General features: G+C 48.8%; 1 protein-coding gene across 1 annotated transcript; it reads left to right on the plus strand.

The window, feature by feature from the left end:
* Positions 1-18,800: 18,800 nt before the first annotated feature.
* LOC147964985 (uncharacterized) lies at positions 18,801-26,969 on the plus strand. The gene is made up of 2 exons (XM_087530235.1): positions 18,801-19,680; positions 26,458-26,969. The coding sequence occupies exons 1-2, from the start codon at positions 18,801-18,803 to the stop codon at positions 26,967-26,969; spliced, it is 1,392 nt and encodes a 463-aa protein (XP_087386361.1).
* Positions 26,970-27,445: the final 476 nt, after the last annotated feature.

Here is a 27,445-nt window from a genome sequence, read left to right on the forward strand (position 1 = left end):
ATAAGGTGCCTGGGTCAGGAAACATGATGCGGCACTGGTACGACTTGTGCATCGGCTCCGACATAGGGTTATCCAAGTCAAACTCTCACACACCACATCTGAAAAGGAGTGTGACGTATTACTATGTGTGTCGGCAGTCATGTCTAGCATTTACTCTATCGCCATATACCAATAACTTACGCTAGATCACACATAGTACCATTACAACAATGGCACACAGGTAGTTGACAAGATCACTACGCCACACGATTGCTACCTTGAAAATACAAGACAACAGGACTACTAAGATTTGACAATACTCCTGGTGGACTCAATCCACCTCATTGACATCTAGTCGGGCGTGTCTTGTAGATGTCGAGGCTTCTCCGTGAGCTTTAGTATCAGAGTTGTTTGGGGTAGGATGGGGAGCTACAGTGCTGGGATAGTGATGATGCCCCTCGTGGGGTCTCGTGGTAACAATTCCATTGGAGTAGGTATCCAAGAGACGACAGAGTTCTCCTGGGGAGGCAAAGGCATTGCCTGGATAGATGACAGGAGCAGACCTTGGGGGCTCAACTAGCCTCCCAAGCAGCATTATCGGGTTGTCAGTGTCGGTTGAAGCTTCACTTCTCACCGGTGTCAGGAGAGCAAGCATCCTACGAGTCGCAATCAGGTCATTGGTGACCTGATCGAATAGTGCCTCTTACGCTCTCAGGTAGCGCACCAGATGCACTAGAGCAGGATCCGACTCATGGTCACCATTGCAACTTGGGTCGGGCTACCATACCCTTCACGACTAGGGTAGTAGAAGAAAGGGCGAGTGTTAACCCTCGGCAACAACTGCCATAGATGAACTATACCCTCTCGGGCTGCAAGTTGGATGGCTTGGGGCTCGTCGGAGGTTGTCCTCCCAGTGAATCGGTAGGGTCGCTCTGATGTGCTGCCCCTTCCGTAGATGTGCACTGTGGCCCAGAAGTGATGGATGGCATCACTTGTGTGTTCCTGGTACACAACATATTCTGGGGGTTTGTCTATGCCAAAAGCACGACGAGTGAGATTGGCAAGGATCGCTACGAAATCTCCAAGCTTGGATGCGGTGGTCTCGTTGCGGACGATGGGACCAGGCATCTTGCTGGTTTGGAAATCTGGGTGCGAGTGAGAGTTGTGATGTGCTGAGTTCGGGCAAGGCTTCCTGTATAAGCCAGCAGAGTCTTTCATCGCACGCTTGCGGATGGGACAACTCAGGTGTCGGCCATGGGAGCACGGCCTATGGCCTAGGACGATAGGTTGGGCACCGACTAACAAAAAGATGTTGGCTGGCCACTTTGCAGGCTATCGGATAGGATGAGCTTGACGGTGGATAGAAAAGGATATTGCCGGTCTAAAAACCTAGGGATAGTGACCAGTCTAAGATAGGATTAGCCAATGGTCAGCCTTGCTCTGATACCATGGTTGTCGGGGCCGGATTTCTGGGACATAAATTCCCAGCAAACGACCTGTATGTCACCACCAACCGCAGGATTACTGTTGCCGGTGGACATTTCCTTGATACAGAATTCCAAGCAATTACAAGGATTTGAGTACAAGACCTTATAGGTCCATTGAGTACAACAACGATTTCTAGTGGCAGATAATGGAAGCGACTCGTGGATCTCCAACGTTGATGGAACTCCATTCCCACGGGAACAGCTGACCTGGATAACTCCTATCTCGCGTGGCTACTATCCCCGAATCCTAGGTTGTGGGATGTCGTCGTAGTGCTCCTCTCTGAGTCATGATCTGGCCAAGACAATAGCCAGGGACAAGCCAGTGAGTATGTTTGAATGTACTCATAAACATCAAGAACAAAAGATATACCGGATGCATATGTTCATGATGAATTAAATTATGTGCATGTGCTGACTGAGAATTAGAGCATGGCATGACAAATATTCATACGGTAAATAATGTTACTAGTAAATCAAAGGAATGAAACGGAACGTGTGCGTTGGACCGCCCGAGTAATTCCAAGAGAAATGCCCAACGGGTGTCTAAAAGAGAATCGGGCGAGATAGGACCGCCCGAGAACTCAAGCGACGCCATGAGAGGTCATGAAAAGAAATGCCAAACGGGTGTCTAAAAGCGACGCCTCGAGAGGTCTTGAAAATAAAAGCCACAGTCGGGTATCTGGGCGATGCCTCATAAAGGGCTTATAAGAAAATAATAACACAAGTATCCAGGTGGACTAGCCATCCCATGTGATACTCAGAAATGAAAATAAACTTGAGTATCCTGGGTAGTCTAGCCATCCCAAGAGATACTCAAGGTTAAACATAAGAGTAAAAGGTTAGTCCACAACAATATCCATATCAACAATAATATTCATAATAGCACCAGTAGTGACAATCATTATCCTGCAAAAGGAACCATGATCACTTTAATTATTTCCTCCGGAGATGACTCTAAGACCGACACTTGACCAACCTAGACTATAGTCCTTAACCATCGTCTCCAGTAGCATGGGATCACTATTAACACGCACGGATTACAAGGGGTGCCCCCCTCTCAGCCCAGCCGGATACACCCATGCCCCCTGACCCGATCACTGGCATTGCAGTCGGTACCTGGAAACCCTCATCGTGGCCTCTTTGTACGGTCTGTGCAGGGAAAGGGGTTAACAACTTACTAAACCGTACCCTACCTACGGCAGGGACAAGTGGTAGCACGAAACCAGTATGGGGGTTACCGGAACAAGACTCGATCTACGGTCAACTCAGGAGGTTTAAGTTTTCCTGCAGTGGTCAGCACAATATAAATCCTTGGCAGTACCCAATAGGGTCACCACCTGGTATGTTCCAACATACCCTCACTGATCATTCTCGTCACAATTATATTTCAGTCTCACGTTCACTTTTCTCATGACTATTCTTCCTGCAAATTAGCCTGGACCAGCACATGCATATATGGCACCTGAAGATAACCATACTCACATATACCACATGTTTAAATGAAGATAAAATACCATCAAGGGGGATCATGCATGTATGACTGGTATTATGAAAATTCTATATGAATCAAACATATTCATAATTCAATTCTACATGCAAACAAACAACCATGCATTCACCATATCATGTGTTCAAGATGCTTGCCTTGAGCATGCAGAAATGTTACGTGCATTCCAAGACTTTGAAAATTATATCTCCCCTCCATTTCCTATTTTCAAAATATTTGAATTACCACACAATTCCAAAACAGTACATAAAAGTTGCTTGGGGATTTTTGAAATAAATAGTAAAATAAACTAGATGAAATTTTAGAAATAACAGAAGAAGAATCAAGTCAGTTGGAGTTCATATGATTTTCCTACGGATTTACTAAGCTGGAATAATCAAGGAAATGGACTATTTATTAGATCCAGCAAAAACCAGGCCTAGGAAAAATGCTCACCCTATCTGGATAAATAAATCATGATTGCAGGAGTAGGAAGAAATTCGAGTCATCAAATTTGGATGTGAAATGGCTGCTGTGGATTTTTATGAAATCCGCTAGAAAGGAAAAATATGAACCTAAAAAGATGTACCCTGGGCAATGTTTAGTAGTTTGGCGTTACTGGGCCGAGCACAGCTGCTCAGCCATGAGGAAGAGCTGATGACGTCGAAGGCATATTCGCTGGGTACGTCTTCCCCGTGCAAAGGCGGCCACAACGGAGTTCGTCTCCACTTACGGACGGGTCAGCGGCGCTGGGACACTGACAGTGGGCCCGCCTGCCCCACTGGTCAGGTTTGACTAGTTGCCGCGCGCGCCTCCCTCTCCGGTAGAATAGAGGCGGGGCTCCGGTGAGGCTTGCTGGAGAACGACGGCACCCCTCGGGGATCTGAGCACATGGGTGTGCTCAGGAGGTCAAGGCGAACCCATGGGTACCCGCCATGGTCGTCGAAGTGGACGGAGTCGCCGACGGCGAGCTCTCCAGCGAATGGCGGCGTCGGGCGAAAGGGGTGCTCCGCCTACGGCGGCTCCTGGGGCGAATTGAAGGTGGGGATGGAGTCATGGGGCGAGGAGGGGGTGGATGGTGAGGAGAGTGGAGGAGGGGGAGCTCTGGTGGCGTCGGAATCAATAAGGTAGTGGCAGCGGCCGTGGTTGCTGGAGCGGAAGAAGACGACCATCTCCAGTCATTTGGCTGCTCCTGGTGGCTTATAGAGGGGGAAGGGGGTGTGGTGTGGATCGTAGAGAGCCTGGGTGAGCTTTTATAGAGCGAGGGGGTCGGCTCCGTGGCGTCCAGAGGATAAGAACGGCGGCGGCGATCATTACGGTGGAAGGTGAGTCCGTTGAGGTCGGCAGGTGGACGGTGAGGGCGGTGGCCGCCACTCCTGGGAGGAGCTGGGATGCTCGGGACGCGCCACGCGGGTCGGGTGGTTGTGCGGGACTCATCGGCCGGCGATCTTGGTCGTCATGGACGGTGGTGGACGGAGCTAGGGGCCAAGCGAGGGTGTCGGTGAAGTTCCTGGTGGTCGGGCTGATCCAGAGGAGGATTATGATGAGAGAGGGAGGCAGTAGAGCGGGGGCAGTAGCTCGGGGCCGACACGTGCAAAACACATGCTCTGGACGCGCCCTGTGCACGCACGCTAGGTGCTTGACAAATTGCCAGTGGCATCTACAGGGACCCAAATGAGCTGAAAATTACCATAGTGGTGATTCTAAACATGGGAGGAATGATGGACATGTTGGTTTGGCTTAGAGCTCAAGTGTCATATGGAGTTTAGAAAGCTTTGCCAAATCCTGTCATGAGCTGAAGGTGTTCGACAGAATGCTAGGACTTTGATGGATTTGAAACATGGCAGGGTGGGGTCTCTTTAGATGTTAGAGATGGTGGTGGAGTTAGTTTGGCAAGGTGCGAAACTTGATAGTGCAAGTTTTACCAGAATTCAGTCTTGGACAGAAACTTCAGAGGCGTGTTTGGTGGACTAAAGAGATTCCAATGGAGCTGATCTTCCGGAGTTAAGGTTTTGGTTTGAAGTATTACAAGATGGTAAAGTTTCAAAATTAATGGAGCTTGGAAAAGTAGGGTTGCAGTTATACCTCAAGAATGGGCCATAATTCAAAAGAGGATGTTTCACTCAAAATTTTCAAAGGACAAAGTTAGGTTTTTTTTTCTCAAAAGTGACATACAGGCATCACCTGACCTCTCATAATTTTTGTGGGACTTTAAAACAATTATATAAAATATTTGTAGTGCAACAGAGGCATTTCATGTATTGAAAATATATTTAATGGAATTGTTTGTGGACAATTATATTGTGAAAATATTTCCTACTGTTATTTATAATATAAAATAAATGATTTACAAAACAACCAAGGACCACTACCTTTCATAAAAATAATCTTCAGTGGAGGGAAGAATTTTGTAAAACAGAACAGAACAGGCTCTGGAATTAATTAATGACCGGGAGTAGCTCAAACTTTTATTTCTAGCCAAATTTTACTTTAATAAAATTTGATTAAATTTTTGGTGTGTTACAATGTGTGGCTCCCACATTGGATCAAGGGCATTGGTTGGGAAAGCATTCCAGCAAGGATTGTATTGGCCCACAGCCCTCCAAGATGAGGTCGAGCTAGTCACCAAATGTGAAGCCTGCCAGTTCCATTCCAAGAACCTCCATCTGTCTGCCCAAGCTATTCAGACAATCCCTTTTTCATGGTCGCTTTTGGTCTGGGGGCTCGATATCCTCGGCCCTTTCCCCCGAGCTGTCGGGGGCTTTAAATTCTTGTTTGTTGCCATCGACAAGTTTACAAAGTGACTGGAAGTAGAAGTCATGAGAAAGGTGACTACTCAGTCAGCTATCAAGTTCTGGAAAGGATTGGTGTGCCTCTTCGGGGTCTGTGCCCGGATCATCACTGACAATGGCATCAAGTTCACGAGTCGTGCCTTCTTGCAATATGTTCAAGCCCTCGGAAGGAAGATCTCATTTGCCTCTGTTGCACATCCTAGAAGCAATGGACAAGCTGAGAGGGCGAAAGCTAAAGTGTTGCCAGGACTCAAGACAAGAACATTTGATAAGCTGCAGAAGTGCGACGGGTGATGGATCGACGAGCTGCCGATGGTTCTTTCGTCCCTCGGAATGACACGAAATCGAGCTACGGGGCAGACTCACTTCTCCCTAGTCTATGGGAGAAGTAGTTATCCCCACAGAACTCATTTATGGGTCACCTAGAGTGCTTGCCTACGATGAAGTAGCACAGGATCAGCACTGGCTTGACGACGCTGTGCTTCTGGAGGAGAACCGTCTTCGGGCTCCTACGCATGCTACACGCCACCAGCAAGCCTTGCGTCATTATCACAGTCGTAGGGTTCATGCCCGGTGTTTTGAGGAAGGCGACCTTGTCCTTAAGCGTGTTCAGTCCGCCAAGGATGCAAACAAGTTGACGCCGAAGTGGGAAGGCCCTTACCGGGTAGTACGAGTCACCAAACCTGGCGCAGCCCGTCTGGAGACAGGAGATGGCATTCAATTGCAAAACTCATGGAATATTGAGTATCTCCGCAAGTTCTACCCATAAGGCGCGGCTATCGGGCCCTACCCGGCAGCCACCCTTTTGTACAGGCCTTGGCTCAATTGCATGTAACCCCTTGTACAAAGCCAGGCGCAGAACCTAAGAAATGGAGAAATAAATGAAGCATTGAGGGGCCCCCGATAAGTTGCATGCATGCATGAGCATTTCATGAGCATTGCATGTTCATGTAGATAAGATCACATCTGGCATCATATTCATCTGCATAAATTGTAGGCACCTACTGAGGACTTGGTCTTCAGGAGGAGATGGAAAGATGAGCCTACACTTCAATTTCCGGCAAGCCAAGTAGATAAGTTCTTTCTCTTATCCATGCATGTTCTGTAAGTAAAGACTTGTGCATAAGTAACCCTCACCACTCTTTGAAACTTGGGTGCTCCCATCCGTTGACTCGAACATTGCTTCGGTCAGGATGGTCATAGTGGCCTTTGGTAAAAATATAGAGATTGGTGGGGGCTGGTCCCTCTTCATGATTTGTGCCCGGTGGGCCGAATTCCCCGGGAACAAAACTGAGGGTACCAGTAGGGTATCCTACTGGGGGAAACTTGTTTACTTAAAAGTATGGAGGCATCCCACCTCCGCATGGACGTATACATGCACAAGTCCCCGGCAAGGTTTATATTTTCATTAATATGCTGATCAAACAAGTACAGACCTTACAGGACACAAACATGGATTCAAGAGACTACATTATTTGAACTAAAATTTGTCAAGTGCCTACAGATTTAAGATTAAGAAAGATAAAATGCCCGTGATGCCTTCAATTTTTCCTCTCCTTCTTCGAAACAACAGGGGGAGACGAAGAAGGCGGAGGGAAGGCCTGGCTAGGATTCGGCACCTCCCCATGATCAGGGTGGTGCCGTTTCCGAGCTAGGAGGAAGAAACTGGAGGGCAGGAGCAGATGGTGATGCTTTTGGAAGCCCGGACAAGGGCGGCGGAGTCACCGGGAAACACGACTCGTCGGAACAATCGCCCCTGTTCTTGACGCGTCGTGAGTTGCCGCCACCTTCCATACCGCTGCCGTCCGAAGCCCCTGCCATGACAGCCAAATCGGACGCCATGCTCTCCAGGTAATCCCACAGAGAGCATGGTCGTCCCCAACGGCCCGAAGATCAGGAGCCACCGCACGTTAAGGAAGCATGTATGGGAACAACAATTTCTCCCACGTGCTAAGCGGACAGTGCCTGGGGAGGTCAGGTCTGCCTTTACCAATGGCGAGCCCATTTCGCAACCTTCCTCCAGCACCGTGAGAGGAGGGGGAATAGGCCACGGTCGACTACCACGCCTTGCGTCTGTCACGGGCTTTGGCATGGTGTCGCTTGCGTCACCCCTCACTAGAATTGAAGCCATGGACGGCCCGGCAACGAGCACACAGGAGTCGCCACCTCCGGTGCTACCGCCGCGCCGCCCGTGCACCCTCCTGAAGCTTTCAGGAAAACGGGGAAGGAATCTCGCCCCAACGAATGCGTAACCGTGCCTCCTCTGGACCTGGACCAAACTCACTCCCCAAGCATCAGCACGAGAATTCTACTTCGTCAACCCTAAGCTAATGCAGACCAGTAGGAAGTAGAGGATGGAGGAGAAGGGATGTGAGGATGAATGGCTCCGCTCCTCCACAGCCCCTCCTTTTATAGGTGGGTCGGGGGAGAGAGCCAATCCCTCGACAGGTAACCACCGCCCTCCTCCACCAATTCAAGAAGACCGGGCCCCTGCCTTGATGCTCTCCCGCACCACGCGCCTCCGTTACCTACCCAACATGGTGCATGCAGCATACATGGTTAAGGATAAGGGCGTTGTTGGAAGATTGAATTGGGAGTTACTCGCTCGTGCGTTAAAATCATTCACGAGCCATTACAAGAGCGTCCTCTCCACGATTGGCGTTACGCGATGCGTGGAAGAACCAGAAACTTGCGTGGGCTCAAGTTAATGAATAAGCAAAGAAGATCTCAAGGGGTCAGCCACTTCTACGCCCTGCTTGTGCACTGGTTAGGGCCTACACTGACGACGCCTGGCAGCGCGTTTGGGCCAGTCCCAGGGGCTCCTGTCGGTGCAACAAACCCTGGGTCCGTTTCCCAGATTGTGCACAGGCTCAAGAACAACATTACAACATCGAGATCAGATCAAGGCACGAGGGATCAGTTCCTTCACGGATCAAAGTGCCGATCAAGAAGACCAAGACTAGCCAGAGAGACAAGATACCACTACGAGAAGAACCTCCCTTGCCTGACAGGCGAGCCTGGCGAGGTTGGGATTACCTCGGAAGCAAGCATCCAAGATCGCCTGGCAGGCTTGCCAGGGCTCATGGAGGCAAACTACTCCACCACACCACGTCACAGCAACGCACGTCGTCAATCAGTGCGGTGTCAAGCTCCTAAGTGACTAAGTGGCTGGCCCCTGCCACATGGCAGCCACTTCCTACAAAAAATACCTCCAAGTGACACCCATCCTGAGATGTTTCAAGCAAGCAGGCGTGAAGCAGGCAAAACAGCACGGCAGGGCTTGACTGGCGAGCTGTGATGTGACACCGAGCGGCGCATTTAATGTGCTCTGTTAGCCTGCAGAGATAGGTGTGATAGCACTATTTGCTATATAATCAGTATGTAAAGACTGATTTGCCACTATGGTGACCCCTTGATCTATAAAAGGAGGCCCATGGCAACCGTAGAAGGGATTCGGACCCCCTCACACTCATATGCATGTGGCTTCTCTCGCCCCGAGGCCACCTTACCGGGGAAGAGCGCTATGGTTTTCCACCATCAATCCACTAATGTAGGAGTAGTGTTTTGCGCCTCACGACCGCCCGAACCTAGGTAAAACTGCCCGTGTGATCTCTTTCATGTTGTGTTACGCTTCTCTACCCTTTGTGCAACGTTCCCGTCCCCCTGCTGAACAAAGTGGTCGTGGTTTCCCATGACAGCGATCGAACGGAAGGCCGTTTTCCTCTGTTATGCGTTACACCAGGCCACGTTTCAGCTATTCCGTCCAAGCCGGTTGGCTCCCGATGAACATGATGCATTTCGTTGCCTCCCGATGAACACGACGCAATTTCTTCGTTCCGAACCAGCCGGTTGGCTGCCGATGAATAGGACGCTGCCGCTGTACGCGTTCGACACCCCGCCCATATGTACGTAAGAAGCCATATTCACTTTCTTGCAGCATGTACATGATATATAAGGGAATGCGTGACATGCTACGTTCGTGCCTCTACTACGACACGTGCCGCTCCTTACTCTACACGTTGATGACCAGACAGAAAACCCTACGTACGGTTCGACCGAGGTGGGTCCCAGCTGTCAGGAAGGATAAGGAGGCACTTCCCTGCGTGCGAAAATATAGCTGTTAGGTCCCAGTTGTCAAGGGGAAGAATCATTTTTTCCACTTCCTTGTATGCGAAGATATAGCTAGTGGGCCCTAGCTGTTAGTGGCAGGAATAAGGAGGCACTTCCTTCCATGCGAAGATATACATGGTGGGTCCTAGCTTTTAAGGGGAGGAATAAATTTTTGCGTAATAAGGAGGCGGTTGCAAGTGTGCGTCCATGGACCTGGTGCGTCCCCACTGTCAACCTTTCCATGTACAGTCCTTCCGGTGGCTCTCGTTTGTTGACCACGCTGACCATGCCTTGCGAGCGCATCCAAGGTGGTGGACGACGGCGAGGCCCCAGACGGTAACGAGCCGGAGATGTGAAGACGCGGGAGTGGAGTCGCAGACAGAGAGGTGTACGAGGGTTAACTGGTTCTGGTGCGGCATGGTTTGGCAGTCGGTGGCGAATAACATGAGGTGTGGAGGGGTGGAGGGATGGCCTGGCTAGCGGTGGGGTAGCGCTTCACGGCGAAGCATGCTAAGCAGAGCCGCTAGTAGCAGGAGGCAGGAGCAGGTGGTCCTGGCGGCACTGGAGGAAGAAGACGAGAGATTGAAGATGGATGCCGGTCGCTGGATGTAAATCCAACGACTATCGATGTCAGAATCATTTGTTGACTAAGTTTACAACGACTTGCGTTGGCTTCAACCTATTGTCCCACATTTCAGCCTCCAAAAATATGGCACATATTCAACCAATTTTTTTAGAATTTACAGTCCATTTGATCTTCCTTTTTTGAGAATTACAGTCCATTTGCTGGACTGGGTGAACAAATAATGTGGCGTCCATGTGGCCCATTTTTTTAAAACTACAGCCCATTTTCACTTTCTCGAAATACACGAATTTGCTGGGCTGGCTAAACAAATAATGTAGTGTCCATGCGGCCCATTTATTTTTTTCCTAAAAAATTACAACCCATTTGCACTTTCTCGAAATACATGATTTTGCTGGGCCGGGTCTAATTATAATGTTGGGTTGGGCGCAGCAATCTTATCAAAAAGTAAACAGGGTCTGAGCATTTTGTTATAAATATATTTAAATAACAAGTGTTTTATTATTACATTGGACCTTAAATCTTACCAAGCTTTTCTACACAATCACCATGATTTTCGTTGCCTTAATGTAAAAAAATCCAGGATTTTATTGTTAAAAAATTGTTTTTATAAGTTAATAAGACGTGGGATATTTTTTTCTTATAGATGCAAGTATTTGTTAAATATATGATGAAAATAACAATAATACAGAATACCATATAAAATAATATAAATATATATACTATAGTTAGAAGGGAAACATAAGTTGGACCTGGCATTCCTATTCTTATATAGAAAAATAGAACAGACCTCTGCGTTTTCTTCAAAAAAAAATATAAGTTGGGTTGTGGATGTTTCAGGAAAAATAAAACCTAGGATGGGAGGTCCATAGGCCGGTCGATACATGACGGCCCTCAAGAAAATACAAACCGGCATGTCGTGGGCTGCACATTTCTACTACTTAAACAAGCACAAATATTCATCGCTAAATGCACCCAGCCTAACCTACACATAACAACACGAAAAAATTATAGCCTTACGATCAGATCACCTAATTTCATATAAATATCGAGATTACACTAGCCCACATCCAAAACTGCATTTAGCATTTTTCCGGGCAGATGAAAACTCTAACGATCGGCGCCCCGCCTCCACCCCAAATACATCGCTTCGCTAACCCAACAAAGAAAAACAAACACAGCCCGATAGCCAAAAGATAGAGCCAGGCGAGCGATGCAGTCAATGCTAGGTGGCGGTGGCAGCTCGATGCAGGGAACGGTGGCCAAGGCGTGGGCTTCGGTGGGGCTGGAGTGGATCTGGCGGATGGCAGCCGGACCGGGTCGAATATGGGCAGCTCCGGGGAGTCGGAGCGGCGGCGACAGCGGGTGAGCTCCTCCATGGCCTGCTGCGGTTCTAGGGAGAGAGAGCTTCAAAGGTGAGGAGATAGAGAGGAACAAAAGGAAAGGAGAGGAGGAAGGGCCGGGGCGCAGCGACCTCGACGGTGAACCTTCGGTGGCGACGGTCTCCATTGAGAGAGACACTCTCCCTTGCAAATTAGATCCAAAATTTCCACCGGCGGCCATGGCGGAGCAGCGCGGCAGAGGGTATCTCCTAGATGTGTGCCAACCATTGTCTGCATCCATCATTGCTTGGGGCTGCACCCGGAGGAATAGCACCCGCACCATTGGCCGGCCAGTCGAGTAGCATCTTCTCGACTCTGCCCAGTTTCAGTGTCCAAGCACTCAATCACATTACCTAAGTATAGGATTTCTCCTTTGCCCTCCCGTGTGCTACATTGATGATTCGTAAAGTGGATAGAGTGAGCAGTCAACACATCTTGTCCACCACACACTGACACGGCAAGATAGGAATATACATGCAGACTAATCTCCATTCTCCAACTCAATGGAATTTCGATAATACATGTCATGTTTATACAGCAGCCCACTGTTCAATGGTTTCTAATTTTCTATGTAATATATCCTTGGACCCAATAGGATAAAATCGTATCGAAGATTATGTTGGGGACTGCGGCTTCCAGCCGACCTCTACAAGGGTAGGATATATTGCAGGATCACAACTAAGAATTATCTTTTTATTTTCACAATCACAGGGAGACCAAAACTGCAGGGATAAGTAAAGATTCATGGCAAGGGATTGACAATTTTTTATCAGAAGCAGTCTGCTATGAACTGAAGTGTGACAGAAACGTTGTGGTACTGTTTCTACATCTCCATTTGTGAAAAGCTTCAGTATCCTGTATATACGGATTGGCATTATTCACAAAGCACGGAAGGACCCATACAATAAATTTCAACCCAAACATTTGTAAAAGCATTGGTATTTTTGGCTTTCTTTTTTCTATCTTTCGATCAGTTATTTTTGCATTCTTTGGATGAAGGGGATAGGTTGGGAGATAGCAATGTGTCCTATTCTAATTATCCGCCCTTGTGAAACGTCACCATATTGCCATGATCATGAATGTGAAGGCTAGGAAGCCACAAGATTTAATGTCTGCCGCATTGGAAATTTGGTGTGCTTTGTTCGCATCCTATTGTATTGTGTTTCATCCCTCAGCAAAGCATCTTGAATGTGGCTATTAGTTTGATTAGCATCCTTTCTTAAAATAGTATTATGGTGAAATGCTCTAGGCAAGCTTTGTTGCACTGCAAAATCATTAGTCATATAGTTTAAAACAATTCATTAGGCATGTATATTACTAAACTTCAAATTGATAGACTGAAATGATCACTTTAACAGTTCTCATCAAACAAAATGATAAACCATTTTTAAATGAAATTATAGTGTGAAACCATTGCCATGTAATAAAGGTATCATATTCTATTATCTTCTTGTGAGTTGGACTATGTGGGGACCAAGACGTCATTTGGTATGTTGACGTCGCTATTGAATGATTTCCACGTGAGCAACTCTTATAGGATTTTGGCTTTATACAAATAGCTACATGGATAATTTGTTATCATCAGCATCGCCACTTCATTCATGTAGCCACTATTGAGCCACTGTCCCATCTACTACTCAAAATACAGTAAAATATCGAATTGCCAGCAGCCACTGTTACCAGCCTACTCCATTCATGTAGCCACTGGATAAATGCTATTGATATTTAATGCGAGATATGTGTTTCTCATTTTGGTAGTCATTCAAGTGTGAGTTACGTGTATCTGCAGCATGTGATTGAGTACCAAAAATTTCATAATACCTTATTAGGGCCATTTGTAGATTTACATAAGCATTTCGTTAGCAACCTCATCAATGAATTCTCCATTGATCTAACTGTCTCTTGATCCTTTTTCTCAGATTTTAGTTATCTATTGCTTACACAATGATATTAAGACCAATTGTTTGGTTGCTTTTCAATAATAACTAACTTTCCTATTCACTTACAACCTATCAAAACACCAAAAAAATTAAACAATATATATGCAACAACATGACCACAATGATATACCACTTTTGGAAAACAACTTGAGTGGTAGCATCACAACCTTGTGTATCAATTTAATTTATTTATTTTGAATTCATTTATTTTATTTTATACCGGTGCCAATCTTATTCGTCAACATTTGACGTGCGTTGCACGTGCAAGCTTACAAGTGTTAAAAAAGAAAGCCTAGACGGGGTAGCCCACAACCCAGCTGATACTTGCTGGCCCACTGATAATAGATGATATATGCTAGCTCCCTGGCTTCGTTGTAAATTTATCTCCTTTAGTAACTACGTTGAAGCACCTCAAAAAAATGTAACTTTGTTGACAAGCCCGTGGGCCCCAACGTCAGTATATCATTAGGAGGAAGTATTTTATTCAATGAGGCACTTGCTTACATACGGCCATGGACCTGGTGGGTCCTGACTGTCCAACTCTCCACGTACATTCCTCTGTAGATTCCTCCCGTTTGTTCAGCATGTTCACAACGGCAGACAGCGGCGCTGCGGCGAGCACACAAATGTGTAGGATGACATCCAGGCCCCGGGCGAAAACGAACCGGTCCCAGGGAAGGCATGCTACAGTAATGGTAGATGTTGTGCCTAATTTCTAGCAAAACTACTGAACTAGCCTAGTGGCGAGGTGACACTACCTGACCGCTATTCCGCCCGGGTTCAATTCCATTTGATGTAGTGAAATTATCTCCAATTTTTTGCCTCTGCCATTATTTACATGTGAGTTCGCGTTGTCATCTACGTGCACCACCTCCAACACTTGCCAAAACTTCGTCCCTCGTTCTCTCTGTTTTTCGCACACTTGACATTGTGTCGGCATTTTGAAAATAGCATACCTTTTTTACTGTGCATCATTTGAAGATGTGCTATGCATGAATGTTGATCACCAAGATGTTAACTAGCTGGTAGTTCCATTTTCCACCATGAATAAGACTTCCAACATGATGTTAACCCTGTTTGAAAAGGGCGTTTTAATATAAATGCTATGCCTCTAAAACTTGCAGTTTCTTATCTGAAACTGAAACTTGCAGTTTCTTATCTGAAACTAAAACTTACAGTTTCTTCTCTGAGAATCACATTGTATGTATGTCGACGTCCTAGGAACGGGGGTACCCGGACTTGCCTTCCTGCGGCCCATGACGTGGCTCCATCAACGGCCTGGTACGGCCCAGCTTCAGCAACAACAATCCAAGACCCTAATGAGGGGCCAAGCCTCGTGAGGCGGACGACACCAAGACCTCACTGGGGGGCTGCCTCACCAGACTGGCTCCTGAGGAGCGGAGATATCAAGGCAAGGTGCACCTCGTGAGGTTCACATGACGTGAGCCATGATGACCAAGGCCAGGCGAGCGCCAGCGGGTGCGGTGTACCAGTTTCCTCTTCGGTGCCAAGGAGGCAAGCGCAGGCGCGGAGTCCCGAGGAATCAAGCAAAGGTTTCCTTATCGATGTAACAAGACCAAGACCACCAGGACGGCAGGACGGAGGTCATCGCAGAGCCCACCACAGCGTCACCACTAGAGCCTTTTGCAGGCGAAGACTACTTTTATTAGGATAGCTTGTACTAGTTGTCCCCTTTTAATTTGGCCGTTGTGGGATCCCTTCCCGCCTACATTTGGGAAGAGGACCAAGGCCACTATAAATAGGACTTAGCCACCACCATAGACAGGGGAGATTGAGATCATCCTCTCGTCCACCAGCTCATCGAGGTCAAGAACACCTCACCTCCTGAGGCTGTTCAACCACTATACTTGTTCATCCTCAACACAAAGCTGGAGTAGGGTATTACACCGCAAGGTGGCGCGAACCAGGATAAATCACTGTGTCTCTTGTCCCTTGGGTTCGTTGAGCTAGGCCGTGGAATCATTGAGCAGGCAGACTGGGAGGGGAGAGTTCTTCGCATGCACCCAGTGTTCGAACATCTCAAGGGTCTGCGGGACCCTGAATCCGATATTTGGCGTGCCAGGTAGGGGTGCCTCGGGTCCTCTCTTCTTCCACCCAGCCAGTCATCGCCTGACAGCCCGGATGGAGCACTGGGCCACTTAGCCTGCCCAGATGGTGTCATCCGCTCAGGAGGACCTCCACTTCACGTTGTTGGAAATATGCCCTAGAGGCAATAATAAAAGTATTATTATTATATTTCTTTGTTCATGATAATTGTCTTTATTCATGCTATAACTGTATTATCCGGAAATCGTAATACACGTGTGAATACATAGACCATAATATGTCCCTAGTAAGCCTCTAGTTGACTAGCTCGTTGATCAACAGATAGTCATGGTTTCCTGGCTATGGACATTGGATGTCATTGATAACGGGATCACATCATTAGGAGAATGATGTGATGGACAAGACCTAATCCTAAGCATAGCACAAGATCGTGTAGTTCGTTTGCTAGAGCTTTTCCAATGTCAAGTATCTTTTCCTTTGACCATGAGATCGTGTAACTCCCGGATACCGTAAGAGTGCTTTGGGTGTATCAAACGTCACAACGTAACTGGGTGACTATAAAGGTGCACTACAGGTATTTCCGAAAGTGTCTGTTGGGTTGACACGGATCGAGACTGGGATTTGTCACTCCATATAACGGAGAGGTAGCACTGGGCCCACTCGGTAATGCATCATCATTATGAGCTCAAGGTGACCAAGTGGTTGATCACGGGATCATGCATTACGGTACGAGTAAAGTGACTTGCTGGTAACGAGACTGAACAAGGTATTGGGATACCGACGATCGAGTCTCGGGCAAGTAACATACCGATTGACAAAGGGAATTGTATACGGGGTTGTTTAATCCTCGACATCGTGATTCATCCGATGAGATCATCGTGGAGCATGTGGGAGCCAACATGGGTATCCAGATCCCGCTGTTGGTTATTGACCGGAGAGTCGTCCCGGTCATGTCTGCATGTCTCCCGAACCCGTAGGGTCTACAAACTTAAGGTTCGGTGACGCTAGGGTTGTGAAGATATGTGTATGCAGTAACCCGAATGTTGTTCGGAGTCCCGGATGAGATCCCGGACGTCACGAGGAGTTCCGGAATGGTCCGTAGGTAAAGAATTATATATAGGAAGTGCTGTTTCGGCCATCGGGACAAGTTTCGGGGTTATCGGTATTGTATCGGGACCACCGGAGGGGTCCCGGGGGCCCACCGGGTGGGGCCACCTGTCCCGGGGGGCCACATGGGCTGTAGGGGGTGCGCCTTGGCCTAGATGGGCCAAGGGCACCAGCCCCAAAAGCCCATGCGCCTAGGGTTCCACTTAAGGGAAGAGTCCCAATGGTGGAAGGCACCTCTAGGTGCCTTGGGGGGGAGGGAAACCTCCCCTTGGCTGCCGCACCTAGGAGATTGTATCTCGTAGGCTGGTGCACCACCCCCCTTGGCCCTCCTATATATAGTTGAGGAGAGGGAGGACTTCATACCTCAGCCTTTGGTGCTTCCCTCTCCCCTGTTACATCTCTCCCTCGTAGTACACGGCGAAGCCCTGCTACTGTGACGCCCTGCATCCACCACCACGCCGTCGTGCTGCTGGATCTTCATCAACCTCTCCTCCCCCCTTGCTGGATCAAGAAAGGAGGAGACGTCATCCGCTCCGTACGTGTGTTGAACGCGGAGGTACCGTCCGTTCGGTGCTAGGATCTCCGGTGATTTGAATCACGTCGTGTTCGACTACATCAACCCCGTTCTTCGAACGCTTCCGCTCGCGATCTACAAAGGTATGTAGATGCATCTAATCACTCGTTGCTAGATGAACTCCTAGATGGATCTTGGTGAAACGAGTAGGAAAAATTTTGTTTTCTGCTACGTTCCCCATCGGTGGCATCATGAGCTAGGTCTATGCGTAGTTCTCTTGTGCGAGTAGAACACAATTTGTTGTGGGCGTAGATGTTGTCAACTTTCTTGCCGCTGCTAGTCTTATCTTGCTTCAACGGTATTGTGGGATGAAGCGGCCCGGACCAACCTTACACGTATGCTTACGTGAGACCGGTTCCACCGACTAACATGCACAAGTTGCATAAGGTGGCCGGCGGGTGTCTGTCTCTCCTACTTTAGTTGGAGCAGATTCGATGAACAGGGTCCTTATGAAGGGTAAATAGAAGTTGACAAATCACGTTGTGGCTTTCACGTAGGTAAGAAAACGTTCTTGTTAGAACCCTACTTTAGCCACGTAAAATCTGCAACAACAATTAGAGGACGTCTAACTTGTTTTTGCAGCAAGTGCTTTGTGATATGATATGGCCAAAGTTGTGATGAATGATGAATGATCTATATGTGATGTATGAGATGTTCATGCTATTGTACAAGGAATCACAACTTACATGTCGATGAGTATGACAGTGACAGGATGATCATGAAGCCCCAAGATGGAGATCAAAGGAGCTATGTGATATTGGCCATATCATGTCACTATTATTATTTGATTGCATGTGATGTTTATCATGTTTTGCATCTTGTTTACTTAGAACGACGGTAGTAAATAAGATGATCCCTTACAACAATTTCAAGAAGTGTTCTCCCCTAACTGTGCACCGTTGCTACAGTTCGTCGTTTCGAAGCACCACGTGTTAATCGGGTGTGATAGATCCTTACGTTCACATACAACGGGTGTAAGACAGTTTTACACATGCAAAAACACTTAGGGTTAACTTGACGAGCCTAGCATGTACAGACATGGCCTCGAAACACAGAGACCGAAAGGTCGAACACGAGTCGTATGGAAGATACGATCAACATGAAGATGTTCATCGGCGATGACTAGTCCGTCTCACGTGTTAATCGGACACGGCCTAGTCGACTCGGATCGTGTAACACTTAGATGACTAGAGGGATGTCTAATCTGAGTGGGAGTTCATTAATAATTTGATTAGATGAACTTAATTATCATGAACTTAGTCTAAAATCTTTACAATATGTCTTGTAGATCAAATGGCCAACGTCGAATTCAATTTCAACGCGTTCCTAGAGAAAACCAAGCTGAAAGATGATGGCAGCAACTATACGGACTGGGTCCGGAACCTGAGGATCATCCTCATAGCTGCCAAGAAAGATTATGTCCTGCAAGCACCGCTAGGTAATCCACCCGTCCCAAAGAACCAAGACGCTCTGAACGCTTGGCAGACACGTACTGATGACTACTCCCTCGTTCAGTGCGGCATGCTTTACAGCTTAGAGCCGGGGCTCCAAAAGCGTTTTGAGAGACATGGAGCATATGAGATGTTCGAAGAGCTGAAAATGGTTTTTCAAGCTCATGCCCGGATCGAGAGATATGAAGTCTCCGATAAGTTCTTCAGCTGTAAGATGGAGGAAAATAGTTCTGTCAGTGAGCACATACTCACTATGTCTGGGTTACATAACCGCTTGACTCAGCTGGGAGTTAATCTCCCGGATGACGCGGTCATTGACAGAATCCTCCAGTCGCTTCCACCAAGCTACAAGAGCTTTGTGATGAACTTCAATATGCAGGGGATGGTAAAGACCATTCCTGAAGTATTTGCTATGCTGAAATCAGCAGAGGTAGAAGTCAAGAAGGAACATCAAGTGTTGATGATGAATAAAACCACTAAGTTCAAGAAGGGCAAGGGTAAAAAGAACTTCAAGAAGGACGGCAAGGAAGTTGCTGCGCCCGGCAAGCAAGCTATCGGGAAGAAGTCAAAGAATGGACCCAAGCCTGAGACAGAGTGCTTTTATTGCAAAGGGAAGGGTCACTGGAAGCGGAACTGCCCCAAATACTTAGCGGACAAGAAGGCCGGCAACACCAAAGGTATATTTGATATACATGTAATTGATGTGTACCTTACCAGTGCTCGTAGTAACTCCTGGGTATTTGATACCGGTGCCGTTGCTCATATTTGTAACTCACAGCAGGAGCTGCGGAATAAACGGAGACTGGCGAAGGACGAGGTGACGATGCGCGTCGGGAATGGTTCCAAGGTCGATGTGATCGCCGTCGGCACGCTACCTCTACATTTACCTACGGGATTAGTTATAAACCTCAATAATTGTTATTTAGTGCCATGTTTGAGCATGAACATTGTATCAGGATCTCGTTTAATACGAGATGGCTACTCATTTAAATCCGAGAATAATGGTTGTTCTATTTATATGAGAGATATGTTTTATGGTCATGCTCCGATAGTCATTGGTTTATTCTTAATGAATCTCGAGCGTATAGCTACACATATTCATAGTGTGAGTACCAAAAGATGTAAGGTTGATAATGATAGTCCCACATACTTGTGGCACTGCCGCCTTGGTCACATAGGTGTCAAATGCATGAAGAAGCTCCATGCAGATGGACTTTTAGAGTCTCTTGATTATAAATCATTTGACACGTGCGAACCATGCCTCATGGGAAAAATGACCAAGACTCCGTTCTCAGGAACAATGGAGCGAGCAACCAACTTATTGGAAATCATACATACTGATGTGTGCGGTCCAATGAGTGTTGAGGCTCGCGGTGGCTATCGTTATGTTCTCACCCTCACTGATGACTTGAGTAGATATGGGTATGTCTACTTAATGAAACACAAGTCTGAAACCTTTGAAAAGTTCAAGGAATTTCAGAGTGAGGTTGAGAATCAATGTGACAGGAAAATCAAGTTTCTACGATCAGATCGTGGAGGAGAATACTTGAGTCACGAATTTGGCACACACTTAAGAAAATATGGAATAGTTTCACAACTCACGCCGCCTGGAACACCTCAGCGTAATGGTGTGTCCGAACGTCGTAATCGCACTCTATTAGATATGGTATGATCTATGATGTCTCTTACCGATTTACCGCTATCTTTTTGGGGCTATGCTTTAGAAACTGCCGCATTCGCTTTAAATAGGGCTTCGTCGAAATCCGTTGAGACGACACCGTATGAATTATGGTTTGGGAAGAAACCTAAGCTGTCGTTTCTAAAAGTTTGGGGATGCGATGCTTATGTCAAGAAACTTCAACCTGAAAAGCTCGAAGCCAAGTCGGAAAAATGCGTCTTCATAGGATACCCTAAAGAAACTGCTGGGTATACCTTCTACCTCAGATCCGAAGGCAAGATCTTTATTGCCAGGAATGGATTCTTTCTAGAGAAAGAGTTTCTCTCGAAAGAAGTAAGTAGGAGGAAAGTAGAACTTGATGAAGTATTGCCTCTTGAACCGGTAAATGGCGCAACTCAAGAAAATGTTCCTGAGGTGCCTGCACCGACTAGAGAGGAAGTTATTCATGATGATCAAGATACTTCTGATCAAGCTCCTACTGAAATTCGAAGGTCCACGAGAACACGTTCCGCACCAGAGTGGTACGGCAACCCTGTCTTGGAAATCATGTTGTTAGACAACGGTGAACCTTCGAACTATGAAGAAGCGATGGCGGGACCGGATTCCGACAAATGGCTAGAAGCCATGAAATCCGAGATAGGATCCATGTATGAAAACGAAGTATGGACTTTGACTGACTTGCCCGTTGAACGGCGAGACATAGAAAATAAATGGATCTTTAAGAAGAAGACAGACGCGGATGGTAATGTGACCATCTATAAAGCTCGGCTTGTCGCTAAGGGTTATCGACAAGTTCAAGGGGTTGACTACGATGAGACTTTCTCACCGGTAGCGAAGCTAAAGTCCGTCCGAATCATGTTAGCAATTGCCGCATTCTACGATTATGAAATATGGCAAATGGACGTCAAAACGGCATTCCTTAATGGTTTCCTTAAGGAAGAATTGTATATGATGCAGCCGGAAGGTTTTGTCGATCCTAAGAATGCCGACAAGGTGTGCAAGCTCCAACGCTCGATTTATGGGCTGGTGCAAGCATCTCGGAGTTGGAACATTCGCTTTGATGAGATGATCAAAGCGTTTGGGTTTACGCAGACTTATGGAGAAGCCTGCGTTTACAAGAAAGTGAGTGGGAGCTCTGTAGCATTCCTCATACTATATGTAGATGACATACTTTTGATGGGAAATGATATAGAACTCTTGGACAGCATCAAGGCCTACTTGAATAGGAGTTTTTCAATGAAGGACCTTGGAGAAGCTGCTTATATATTAGGCATCAAGATCTATAGGGATAGATCGAGACGCCTCATAGGTCTTTCACAAAGCACGTACCTTGATAAGATTTTGAAGAAGTTCAAAATGGATCAGTCCAAGAAAGGGTTCTTGCCTGTTTTGCAAGGTATGAAATTGAGCTCGGCTCAATGCCCGACCACGGCAGAAGATATAGAAGAGATGAGTGTCATCCCCTATGCCTCAGCCATAGGTTCTATTATGTATGCCATGCTGTGTACCAGACCTGATGTAAACCTTGCCGTAAGTTTGGTAGGAAGGTACCAAAGTAATCCCGGCAAGGAACACTGGACAGCGGTCAAGAATATCCTAAAGTACCTAAAAAGGACTAAGGAAATGTTTCTCGTTTATGGAGGTGACGAAGAGCTCGTCGTAAAGGGTTACGTCGACGCTAGCTTCGACACAGATCTGGATGACTCTAAGTCACAAACCGGATACATGTATATGTTGAATGGTGGAGCAGTGAGCTAGTGCAGCTGCAAGCAGAGCGTCGTGGCGGGATCTACATGTGAAGCGGAGTACATGGCAGCCTCAGAGGCAGCACATGAAGCAATATGGGTGAAGGAGTTCATCACCGACCTAGGAGTCATACCCAATGCGTCGGGGCCAATCAAACTCTTTTGTGACAACACTGGGGCTATTGCACTTGCCAAGGAGCCCAGGTTTCACAAGAAGACAAGGCACATCAAGCGTCGCTTCAACTCCATTCATGAAAATGTTCAAGATGGAGACATAGAGATTTGTAAAGTACATACGGACCTGAATATAGCAGATCCGTTGACTAAACCTCTCCCTAGGGCAAAACATGATCAACACCAGAATTCCATGGGTGTTCGATTCATCACAATGTAACTAGATTATTGACTCTAGTGCAAGTGGGAGACTGTTGGAAATATGCCCTAGAGGCAATAATAAAAGTATTATTATTATATTTCTTTGTTCATGATAATTGTCTTTATTCATGCTATAACTGTATTATCCGGAAATCGTAATACACGTGTGAATACATAGACCATAATATGTCCCTAGTAAGCCTCTAGTTGACTAGCTCGTTGATCAACAGATAGTCATGGTTTCCTGGCTATGGACATTGGATGTCATTGATAACGGGATCACATCATTAGGAGAATGATGTGATGGACAAGACCTAATCCTAAGCATAGCACAAGATCGTGTAGTTCGTTTGCTAGAGCTTTTCCAATGTCAAGTATCTTTTCCTTTGACCATGAGATCATGTAACTCCCGGATACCGTAAGAGTGCTTTGGGTGTATCAAACGTCACAATGTAACTGGGTGACTATAAAGGTGCACTACAGGTATTTCCGAAAGTGTCTGTTGGGTTGACACGGATCGAGACTGGGATTGGTCACTCCATATAACGGAGAGGTATCACTGGGCCCACTCGGTAATGCATCATCATTATGAGCTCAAGGTGACCAAGTGGTTGATCACGGGATCATGCATTACGGTACGAGTAAAGTGACTTGCTGGTAACGAGACTGAACAAGGTATTGGGATACCGACGATCGAGTCTCGGGCAAGTAACATACCGATTGACAAAGGGAATTGTATACGGGGTTGTTTAATCCTCGACATCGTGGTTCATCCGATGAGATCATCGTGGAGCATGTGGGAGCCAACATGGGTATCCAGATCCCGCTGTTGGTTATTGACCGAAGAGTGGTCCTGGTCATGTCTGCATGTCTCCCGAACCCGTAGGGTCTACACACTTAAGGTTCGGTGACGCTAGGGTTGTGAAGATATGTGTATGCAATAACCCGAATGTTGTTCGGAGTCCCGGATGAGATCCCGGACGTCACGAGGAGTTCCGGAATGGTCCGGAGGTAAAGAATTATATATAGGAAGTGCTGTTTCGGCCATCGGGACAAGTTTCGGGGTTATCGGTATTGTATCGGGACCACCGGAGGGGTCCCGGGGGCCCACCGGGTGGGGCCACCTGTCCCGGGGGGCCACATGGGCTGTAGGGGGTGCGCCTTGGCCTAGATGGGCCAAGGGCACCAGCCCCAAAAGCCCATGCGCCTAGGGTTCCACTTAAGGGAAGAGTCCCAATGGTGGAAGGCACCTCTAGGTGCCTTGGGGGGAGGGAAACCTCCCCTTGGCTGCCGCACCTAGGAGATTGGATCTCCTAGGCTGGCGCACCACCCCCCTTGGCCCTCCTATATATAGTTGAGGAGAGGGAGGACTTCATACCTCAGCCTTTGGTGCTTCCCTCTCCCCTGTTACATCTCTCCCTCGTAGTACACGGCGAAGCCCTGCTACTGTGACGCCCTGCATCCACCACCACGCCGTCGTGCTGCTGGAACTTCATCAACCTCTCCTCCCCCCTTTCTGGATCAATAAAGGAGGAGACGTCATCCGCTTCGTACGTGTGTTGAACGCGGAGGTACCGTCCGTTCGGTGCTAGGATCTCCGGTGATTTGAATCACGTCGTGTTCGACTACATCAACCCCGTTCTTCGAACGCTTCCGCTCGCCATCTACAAAGGTATGTAGATGCATCTAATCACTCGTTGCTAGATGAACTCCTAGATGGATCTTGGTGAAACGAGTAGGAAATTTTTTGTTTTCTGCTACGTTCCCCAACACACGTTCCAGGCGGCTCACACACCGCCCAGCCCCGCCGGACGCAGGCGGCACGGGACAGCGCCGCCTGCCCTTGCACCTCGGCTTACACGAGCCGCCGCGCAGTCTTCGGTCTATGCCACAGCGCAGGCGCCGCACACTCGTATGGAGCAGGTAAACATGCGGGCCATGATCGTAGTGGCGTGAGAGCTACTGCATTTTAGGCTGGCGGAGGGCAGCCGTGATACCCTATTGTAGTGGGTCGCCGAACTACTCGACGCCGCCTACAGGGGTGCGACACCCTTCTGCTCCCTGTCCATGTCTCAGGTAGTGGCAGAAGCGCGCGCCGGACCCCGACGCGCCCGTGCGCCCCCCGGAGCACCCGAGGGATTTGACAACAACAACACCTCCTGTGGCTGGGGCAAGCTCTAGAGGCCCCCTGCGGGGCCTAGCAAGGACGTCACCCCGCAGCCACCAGGGCCAGGCGCAGGTCCTGATGGCTCAGGGTGTGGGGCACCCAAGTGGGGGCTCCGACGCAGCAGCCTAGATGCCTACATGCCCCGCATGATTGACCTGGAGTACACGCCTGAGGAAGACCCCAGCTCGTTCCTGAGCCGAGCTGGGTGGAAGGCACGTTGGAGGCCGGGGCTTTCCACGAGCCACCAGAAGCTTCGCTGCACCCTTCGACGGTGACGACCTCAGGCTATGGCCGATACCCCAGGGGCATGCTTACGCTAACCATGGGCCGCAGGTGAACCAAGCCACATTAGCGGCCGAAGACCCTAGGGCGGTGTCCCCGCTCCCGGCAGGACCAACGCACTGGGGGCTGTGTGGGCAGGGCCCAGAGGCAGGGCCCCCCTCATGCCGCATGGAGCAAGGCGTCGCACGGAGGTAGGTCCTCTGCAGGGGGAGGCGCTGGTGAGCTCCCTCCCCCTGCAGAGGGCCTGTGTCACCGATGGCGTCGCTAGTGTCCCCCCTACCCCTTGGTCTCGTCCTGGTTTCTGGACGACCCAGCGGTGGTCAGGGGAGTCGCAGGGCGGGGCCCTCTTCAGGCGATATGAAGCAAGGCTCGCGCCCATGAAGGTCTCTGCTCGTGACACTCTCACGTAATAATGAGTGGGGCTGTACACGCCCCGGAGTCTCCAGAGTGCCACCCCTTGGCCTCGGGGGCTCTCGCCCATGTCCAAGTGGAAGCACCATGCTACGCGCTGGTCGTCCACACTGTGCCCCAATGACTATGCTCACATCCAGTGAAAGCACTTAGCTCCGCGCTGGTGAGAAGACAAGAATACCAGCTAGGTGCCGGACGCGGCTGTTTGCTTTCGCCTCTTTTCTGTAACTCGATTCGCCGGTTTTCGGACTGAGATTTGAAGTTCTTTCGTGTCATCTGGAACGGGGGGAGTTTTCTCTGGTTTGTGCCAACTTCTTGTGTTCTAGTTGCGCGCTTTATTTCAAGGCTCATGCCTTCTGCCCGTCTCTTGAGAGTGCCCCACGAGCGGGGGGAGTGGGGGGGGGGTGATCGGCAGACAGTGCCAGGCACATCCAGACGACCTGGATAGGACCCCCTCGGGGCCAAGAATGCATGCGCCGCAAGATTTCGGCGTGCGTATCCTACCGTGGTCTGACATACGCTTCTCGCGAGGCCCTCTCGGACGGATCCACCAGCTTCTCAGGAGGCCCAGAGCCTCGCGAACCACTAAGGGCTCGCCTCAGGAGAAAGGTTCGACCAGGAGGCCGAGGCACGCCCAAGACCTACGGAGCCAAGGTAAGGTATGACAAGTACCGAGCTCGGGAGCCTCGCAGGCTCGTGATGGTGCATCTCAAGCCTTGTCCACAAAGAGAATGCCATCACTCCATACACTCTGTTTCATACATGATAAGCCCCCCCTCAAAATGCTTTCAGACCCCACAGGGCTGCGCCCGGCTGTTTCCCTTTTTTGACACAGGTTAAGGCAAGGAGAGCGCGGGGCTAGTCGGAAGTGCTGCCTCCTTCACTGACCTTGATGTCTTCGTCCCCGCCATCGGAGTTGTCGCTAGCGTCGTCTGCATCATCGTCGTCCGCGCCATCTTCTCTGGCCACCACCACGGCCGCGTCATCTTTAGGTGCGAACCCCGCGACCAGGGCATCCACGTGGTCGTCCACCCAATCCAAGAAGTTGCCTTGGATAACCATGGGCACGAGGGCTATGGCAGCATCAAAGTCAAAGTGGGGGTCGAGGTTCTAAAGGTGACTGAAGACGTGCGAGAATGCGCGGCCAAGGAGGCCTCGACTCCTCTCACCAACGAGCTCGCGAGCCCTCATGGCCCGATTCTCCAGGCGCGTCACGAATTTGGTGAAGAAGCAGAGGTGGCTGGCGTACTCTTCCTCATGCAGGTGAGGGAGGCTCTCCTCGCAGATAGTTCTCAGATCTTGGTTGGCCCTCACCCTAAGGTCCTGGAGCATAGAAGCGTGCTCACGCTGTAGCGTTCGCCGATGACATGCCTCGTCTGTGCTCTTCTTCACGAGGGACATGGCGACATCAATCTGTTGCTAGAGGGTGAGCAAGTCAGCGCGCAGGAAGGCCAGGTCGGCCTGGGCGGTGGCCTGGGCTGCTACAGCAGACCCCTCGTGCTGCTCCGCCTCATCCAGTTTCGTCCTAAGGGCGGTGATCCTGCCCTTAGCTTGAGCCTCCAGGAACACCAGCGCCATGCGATGCTTGTCGGCGAGATCTGCATGAGCGTTCGCCACCCTCCGGTCAACCTCCTCCTAGATCTTGGCTTCACGTGCGGTGATGGCGTCCTCAGCCATGCTCACCTGGCGCTCCCTCGTCTCTAGCCGCTCGAGCTCAAGGCTGCTCTCCGAGGCCTCCAGCATCAGCGCCTCCTCGTGTTTCTGGATCTCCCCCTGTTTGGAAGGCGCTCCCCTCATTGACGCCAAGACGGTCGTGCGTGCCTCAATCT

Source organism: Triticum urartu, chromosome 6A, assembly GCF_056163025.1.
Source record: "Triticum urartu cultivar PI428250 chromosome 6A, HENAU_Tu73, whole genome shotgun sequence".
NCBI lineage: Eukaryota > Viridiplantae > Streptophyta > Magnoliopsida > Poales > Poaceae > Triticum > Triticum urartu.